Genomic DNA, 7,221 nt, shown 5'->3' with positions numbered 1-7,221 from the left:
CTGAGCCAGGCTGGCTGCCTGCCTGGTCCCAACCCTACTTCAACCCCCTGGCATGTATGTAACCTCACCAGGTTTCTTAACCACTCTTAGCATGTTTCCTCATTTGAAAAAATGGAGCTAATGGAACTTCCTAACAGGATGGGTGCAAGCTTTTGTTGAGCTATCAAGTGCTTAAGACCGTTTCTGGAACACAAAAATAACTGGCTAATGACTTCTACTATTATCAGCACTACAGCTGGGAGCCGTTACTATTATGGGTCTAACAAGGAGGATCAAGACAGAGGCTGCAGAAACAGAGTCAGAACTAAATTAGTTGAGATGGTAGAGGAAATGTTGAATGCAGCTACCAAAACCCCTTGTTTTCTGCTCCCAAAGACTCGGATTTTCCTTGAATAAAGTATCAAATACTCAGAATATTGGGTCGAACAGAAACAGCATTATCAGTCTTCCTAGGGTGCCCACACATCTTGGAGGGTCTCGGCTTTAATGTACAATATTAGACCAGGCTTTTGTTTAACTTTCAACCTGAGTAAGACTCCTCAGGAATGGACCTGCATGCCTTAAATTTAGGGAATCCTTAACCTTCCCAAGAGAAAACCAGTCAGAGTTAAGATCTGCTCACTGTGGTAACCCACCACCCATCCCATCTGAGGAGACTGGAAAGTTCCAGACTCTTCACTCCCAAGCCACTGTGCGTGCAGGTGCAGGGGCCTGTGAGTCTGGTCCAAGCCACTGGTCCCAGGCCTCACATTAAGGCAGGTGGGGTGCTGAGGCAGCAGCAGCAGGGGCTCCTGAAGCGATACTCACGACGTGGGGAGACTGCCTGTTCATCGCGATCACGGTCCGGTTGATCCTCCTCAGAAGCCGCTCCATGATCAGCTGGATGTGCATGGCCGTGGGGCCCTGGGGGAGACAGACAGGCACACCCCTTCTGACTCGGCACTTCTCTGCAGAAACCTTCACAGAGGTTTCTGGCTCCTCCCTCCCAAGCAACCCCTCATCCAGAAGGAAGCAGGGTTGAAGAAGAAAAATACATAACATCGATTCTAAGGACTCAGTTGAAAGGGTCAGCTGTAACATTTTAAAGATGAGAATGGGGCTGCAGGGAAGGAGACGGCCCTGACAGTCCAGACCACTGGGTCCACGGAGAGCTCACTGTGGCCACCAGCTCTGCACATTTTAGGAGGGCAGCATTGGTATGAGGTCCTTGGTCCCGGTTCTGAGCAGGTCAGGTTGCCCAGGACAATGAGGCACATGGCCAGGAAGTGAAAGGCAATAATACAAAGTTCTCAGCAGGAGGAAAACCCCCAAGAAACTCCAGTCAAGGAGATGTGTTCAAAATCCCTGTGCTGAAGCTCTAACCAATACTGTGATGGCTTTGGCCATGGGGACCTTGGGTGCATTCTTTCGTGAAAGCAAGCACGACCCTGGGGTCTGATGGGATTAGTGTCTATGTCAGAGATTAAGAGAGCTTGCCTTTTCTTTTTTCTTTTTAAAAAAATATATTTTATTGATTTTTTACAGAGAGGAAGGGAGAGAGCTAGAGAGCTAGAAACGTTGATTAGAGAGAAACATCGACCAGTTGCCACTTGCACATCTGCTACGGGGGATGTGCCCGCAACCAATGTACATGCCCTTGACTGGAATCGAACCTGGGACCTTTCAGTCCGCAGACCGACGCTCTACACTGAGCCAAACTGGTTTCGGCACTTGCCTTTTCTTTTGCTTGACTCACGCACACCGAGGAAAGGCCATGTGTGAACGAGCCACCTGTGAGCTCAGATGACAGCCCTCACGCAAACTCTACCATGCTGGCATCTTGACCTTGACCTTGGGCCTCCAGCCTCCAGCCTAGTCTGATTGGCTGGTGGGCATCACAAAGGTACAGTGAATTTGCACCTTTCTCTTTTATTAGTGTAGATATTTAAAAGACAACAACAACAGAATCAGAAGCGGAAGAAGCCTAAGAAGTCATCTCAAACAATTCCTACATATTATTGAATGGCAAAGTGAGCACCACGAGATTGCCAAAGGATAAAGAGCTGGTAATACTAGCTCTGGCTGGTTTGGCTCAGTGGATAGAGCGCTGGCCTGCAGACTGAAGGGTCCCAAGTTCAATTCTGGTCAACGGCATGTACCTTGGTTGTGGGCACAGCCCCAGTAGGGGGTGCGCAGGAGGCAGCTAATCAATGTTTCTCTCTCATCGGTGTTTCTAACTCCTTGTCTCTCTCCCTTCCTCTCTGTAAAAAAACAAACAAACAATAAAATGTATTTAAAGGAAAAAAGCTGGTAATACTGGGACAAGAAACCCAGCACTGCCTGATTCCTGTGTCTCAGGTTAGGTTAGGATCATTCACGAATATGCATGCTTTTAGAACACTTAGCCCTCACTAAGACAGAGTGCCTAGCACACTGTTGCCAATTTTATGGGGTTATGAGCTTCATTTTAGTTTTTTTAATTACGAAATCCTAAAGAGTTACATTTTTAAAATGTTATTGTTATTATGACATGAGTAATCACATCTATTTATTTGTCTCGAAGTCCTTGGTTAGGAATCAAATCTCTAATCACAAAATTCCTTATGGGAAAGTTATTCCATTTTATAATGTGGTTTCTGAGAATACATTTAAGAAAAAAAAGGGGGGGGGCTGGGGATGATCTATAACTAATACTAAGTAAATAGTGCAAACTGGGGCTCAGGGAAAGAAGACAGGCAGGTACATAGCAGTGTGTCCTGTCGTCCCTCTGGGGCAGAGGTGTGACTCTCAGAAACGCAGGCATGCCCATGTCATGGCCAGCAGGAGAGGAGTCAGGCTGTGGCCAAACTAGGGTGGATCCTGAGAGGTGAACACAGGATCTACCTGTGGGGAAGGGCAGCACTTCTCCTACCCCTCAGCAGAACGGAATCTAAAGATATCATCGGTAAGAGAACAACCAACAGTGATCTCCCTGCTCTGTAAGGCAATGCCATGCAGCCATCGTGGGAGGCGGTGACCATGGTTGGTGCTAAACTGAACACATTCTACAAGGTTTTCCGGCCTCTTGGGTGGAGGGTACGCCTCGACTATGGGCTGTGCTAGCCTGGGACATCCCAAATCCAGGCCGATTCTGCCCCAGGATTTTAGGGGCACAGATGCCTACATCATAGAGACAAGGCCAGATAAGAAAACACGTCATCTTTCAGCATAACAATTATTGCTTGTCTCATTTTTGATTCTTATAAGTCTATTTCCAGTAGGACATGATCTCACTCATCTAGGGGAAATGGTGAACAACATAGACTGATGAACAAGAACAGACCCAGAGATAAGGAGCCATGGGTCAGACTGTTGGACCTCAGAGGGAGGGTGGGGATAAAAGGGAGAGATCAACCAAAGGACTTATGTGCATACATATGAGCCTAACCAGTGGTCAAGGATAATAGGAGGGTAGGGGCGTGAGTGAGGGTGGAGGTGGGGGATTGGAATGAAGGGTTGAGGTATTACAAATATGTGATACCTTAATCAATAAAGAAATTTAAAAAATAAAAATAAATAAATAAAACACATCATTTTTCACAAGGCTCTGAAGGATCGGCGTCGGAGACACTGAAAATAAGAACTTCCAAGAAGCTCAGGAGCATGTACAATGGTGTGGTCAGGTACAGAGGTAAAGAAGGCCAAGGTTTCTGCATAAAAAGCAACGTGTGAAAGGTGCTCACAGAGGACAAGGGATCTCAAGGAGGACAAGCAGGAAAAGCGGGCAGGGCCGGCCCCAACGGCAGGTGGACTCTCCTGGCCAAGACTTGCAGAGCAGGCTCCAGCAAGGACAAGCCTCTCTAAGCATTTCCAAAATGGGGGCGGCCTGCCCAGGACCCAGATTCTCAACGGCCGGGGCCGAGCCCTGGGACCTGGAAGGCCATACACAGCGTCACTCTGGCCCGCGTCAGTGAGCATCCCACTCACCACATCTTTCCTGTCCAGCACTTCCAGGATGCTGCTCAGCAGCTGCGAGCTGGCCTCATGGTCAGGCTTGCTGGAGTTGTCATCCAACTGGCCGCTGAGCTGGTCTGTCAGCAGCGGCAGGAGCACGTCTCTGCACTCTGGGGTAGAAGAGGAGACCGCACGGCTGCAGGGCAGGGCCACCTGCTGAACACCGCTCCCCTGCAATGCCTGCCTGCCCGTTCCCCAGTCCCCCCTGCACTCCGCCCTGCGGCACTGGATCCCTCAGGAGCACCCAAGTTTAGGAACTTCGGCCCTGTAACTCGATTTTTAAAACTAAGAAAATTGTACCTGTCATCGGTAACTATAACAAGATGCTTAAAGTTACAGTTCTTAAGCCATTTTTAAAAATTGCCAAGTTGATACTTGAAAGCAGAGCCATATGAAACTAATAAACTAAGCAGGTTACACAGTTAGAAATTCTGTTTTGACAGAGACAGACACAGAGAACAGACTGATGGCTGCCCAAGGGGAGGGAGTCCAGGCCTGGATGAAACAGGTGAAGGGACTGAGAAGCACTGACTGTAGCTACAAACCAGCCGTGGGGATGTAAAGGACTGCACAGGAATGTTGTCAGCAACACGGTAATAACTACGGATGGGGCCAGGTGGATCACTTAGTAAAGCATATGATTGTCTATCCATTATGCTGTACACCTGGAACTAATACAAAGTAATATAGAATGTAAACTACAGTTGAAAAAAATGTGAAAAATAGCAAAAAAATAATTTTGTTTTGACATTTTCTACCTAATTGAGGACATTTACTCTAAAATTCTTAAAACAATCCAGCTTCAATACAACACTGTAACGTGCCTCACGGATATTCTGCCCACATTTTCGCAGGCACGTGGGCTTCACAGAGTAACCCCTGCATCTTCCTTTTGAAATCTTTGCCTCTTAAAACGTTATATGGCCAGTCCAGATATCCTGACACTCACACTCACAGAGTGACCGTCATCAGTGAGAATGCTTCCCCTAAATGAACCCCAATAGGGCATGCTTACTCCAGGGCACAAACACCCCCCTTTACTGGCTTTTATCCTTTCTGCATCCTTAGAGGCTGAGGTTATCCCAGCATACCGAGACGTTTAGTAATATTACATTTTCTACCGCAGAGCACTCACTAGTTTTCTTGTATGTACTACTTTCCAACTGTGTCCTTACAAAAGGTGAAATCTCTAAGCACACATTCATAGGGTCACGAATCAGCAGAGTCAGAAGCTTCTCACCTAATCTAGTTCAAGTCCTTCCTTCCATGGAAACAGAGTGGAAACTTAAAGTCACACGACCAGCCAGAAAGTCACATGACCAGCCAGAGGCAAGGCCATGATGGTTCTACCACCATGACTCACTCAACTTTCCTCTTTCTGAGGAGTCCTGCTGGTCTCACTCGCCTCCCCCAGGCAACACAAATAACATGAGGTCACTCTCAGGACTTCCTGACTTGCTGGAAATGCAAAAGAAGGTCCCACAGCTGCCCACTCTAGCCAGGCTAGGGTTTATTGGGGGAAAGACTGGCTATCGGACCTCTTCCCCATATCAGCTTTGGGGCAGGAGCACAGTGATTTAGACTTAGTGGCTACAGGCTTGACTCCTCAAAAAATGAATAGTATTTTACCAGTGAAAGTGTTTTCTTACTCTCCCTCCACTCTTCCCAGCAGTTTGCTAATAATCCCCCTCTCCTCCCAAAATCACCCCTTTGATTTATAGTGTTTGCCAATTTCCATGGTGTAAATACTTCCACCATGGTTGATTTTCAGCTATTCAGGTGGCATGACTGAGCATGGAGATGGGACTATTTCAATAGATGCATGTAATATGTGATGCTGGGCACACTGCACTGCTGACCCTTGCCCCTAGTTTTCAAGGATATGCTACACATGGCCAAAGCAGCAGCATTTCTTTAAAAGGACTATCTTTCCTGCTTGCTTATTACTTGCTGGGCTTCCTATTTTGCAGCCGAAGCTCCCTAATTAATGAAACACTTGACTGGTCTAATTAAGGAGCTCTTTTAGGAACTATTGGAGATACCGAACTGACTTCACCTTCTCCTTAAAGCTGGTTTCCCAGGAGGTTCTTAAATGCCAGCAAACACTGGCAGGGACTTAACAGGGGGCCAGTGTTGGCTGCAGAAGCAAGAGCAGGATCTCAACAGGCAGCTGTTCTGGTGGAGACTTACCCGACTGCCGGAAAAGATTGCTCTCCACGATCTTGCTCATGCAGTTCAGCTTCTGGCGGACTAACTGGTTGTCAGGGATGCTCTGAATGAACTTGCAGAAGAGCACGCTGGAAGGGAAGCCCGTGGTTAGCGTTTCCATGGTGACAAGTACAAGATGCCCTTACTTTTTTCCCCTCTGCTCTGAGGTTCACCTGGAAATCTCTCCCAAATGACCTCAGAGGCTGTCTCAAGGAAGCAAAGGAGAAACTATTCCTTGCTCACTTCAGGTATCAGCCTTAGAGCTAACTCTGCTTCGACTTCCCAAGTACCCCCAGGACCTTAACCGCTTTCAGACCTGCCTTCACACTCAACTTCTGCAGAATCCTTTTTCTTTTTTTTTTAAGTTTTTAAAAAATATATATTTTATTGATTTTTTTACAGAGAGGTAGGGAGAGAGTTAGAAACATCAATGAGAGAGAAACACTGATCAGCTGCCTCCTGCACACCCTCCACTGGGGATACGCCCCCAACCAAGGTACATGCCCTTGACTGGAATCGAACCTGGGGACCTTTCAGTTCGCAGGCTGACGCTCTATCCACTGAGCCAAAATCGGTTTTGGCTGCAGAATCCTTTTTTGCTAACTGCACCCCAGTGCCCACGGCCATCTGACTTAGCATTCTGGGATACATAGGTATAGGGCTGGAAGCATATTATTATGTACTTTCTTCTGCAGTTAATTTTATGTTTGTGCGTCCCATTTCCTTGACAACGTGAAAACCTCTTCAGAAGCAGGCTTTGTGGCTTCTCTTGACTCTTCCCAGAACTGAGCACAAAATGGTTCAGTGAATATGTTTTTTGCTATTTACCTGAGCTCAACAGGATCAAACACCAGTTTGACGTCGTTTATGATGCTAGGAAGGTACTTCAGAGCTGCGCCCTGTAAGGAAACACCACAGGCAGAGTCAGCTGCCTAGCAGGACAAACAGAATTCCCGGCTTCCTCCCAGGAACCGAAGGCTCGGCTCTGAAACAGGGAACGGGGCACAGGGGTTCTCGCAACAACAGGGAACACGGAGGTGC

General features: G+C 47.4%; 1 protein-coding gene across 2 annotated transcripts in view; it reads right to left on the bottom strand.

Moving 5' to 3' along the window:
• DOCK5 (dedicator of cytokinesis 5) overlaps window positions 1-7,221 on the bottom strand; it is a 191,695-nt gene that overhangs the window by 50,418 nt on the left and 134,056 nt on the right. For both annotated transcript variants that reach the window (XM_036450436.2, XM_036450437.2), the window contains exons 24-27: window positions 7,009-7,079; window positions 6,163-6,269; window positions 3,946-4,082; window positions 808-903 (exon numbers count right to left, since the gene is read on the bottom strand). In XM_036450436.2, coding sequence (XP_036306329.1) covers window positions 808-903; window positions 3,946-4,082; window positions 6,163-6,269; window positions 7,009-7,079 — 411 coding nt within the window. The remainder of the gene's footprint in view (window positions 1-807; window positions 904-3,945; window positions 4,083-6,162; window positions 6,270-7,008; window positions 7,080-7,221) is intronic.

The sequence above is a fragment of the Pipistrellus kuhlii genome, unplaced genomic scaffold (genome assembly GCF_014108245.1).
Source record: "Pipistrellus kuhlii isolate mPipKuh1 unplaced genomic scaffold, mPipKuh1.p scaffold_m20_p_21, whole genome shotgun sequence".
In the NCBI taxonomy this organism is placed as follows: Eukaryota; Metazoa; Chordata; class Mammalia; order Chiroptera; family Vespertilionidae; genus Pipistrellus; species Pipistrellus kuhlii.
Note: the sequence above shows the minus strand (reverse complement) of the source record. Positions and strands in the feature narration are given on the sequence as shown.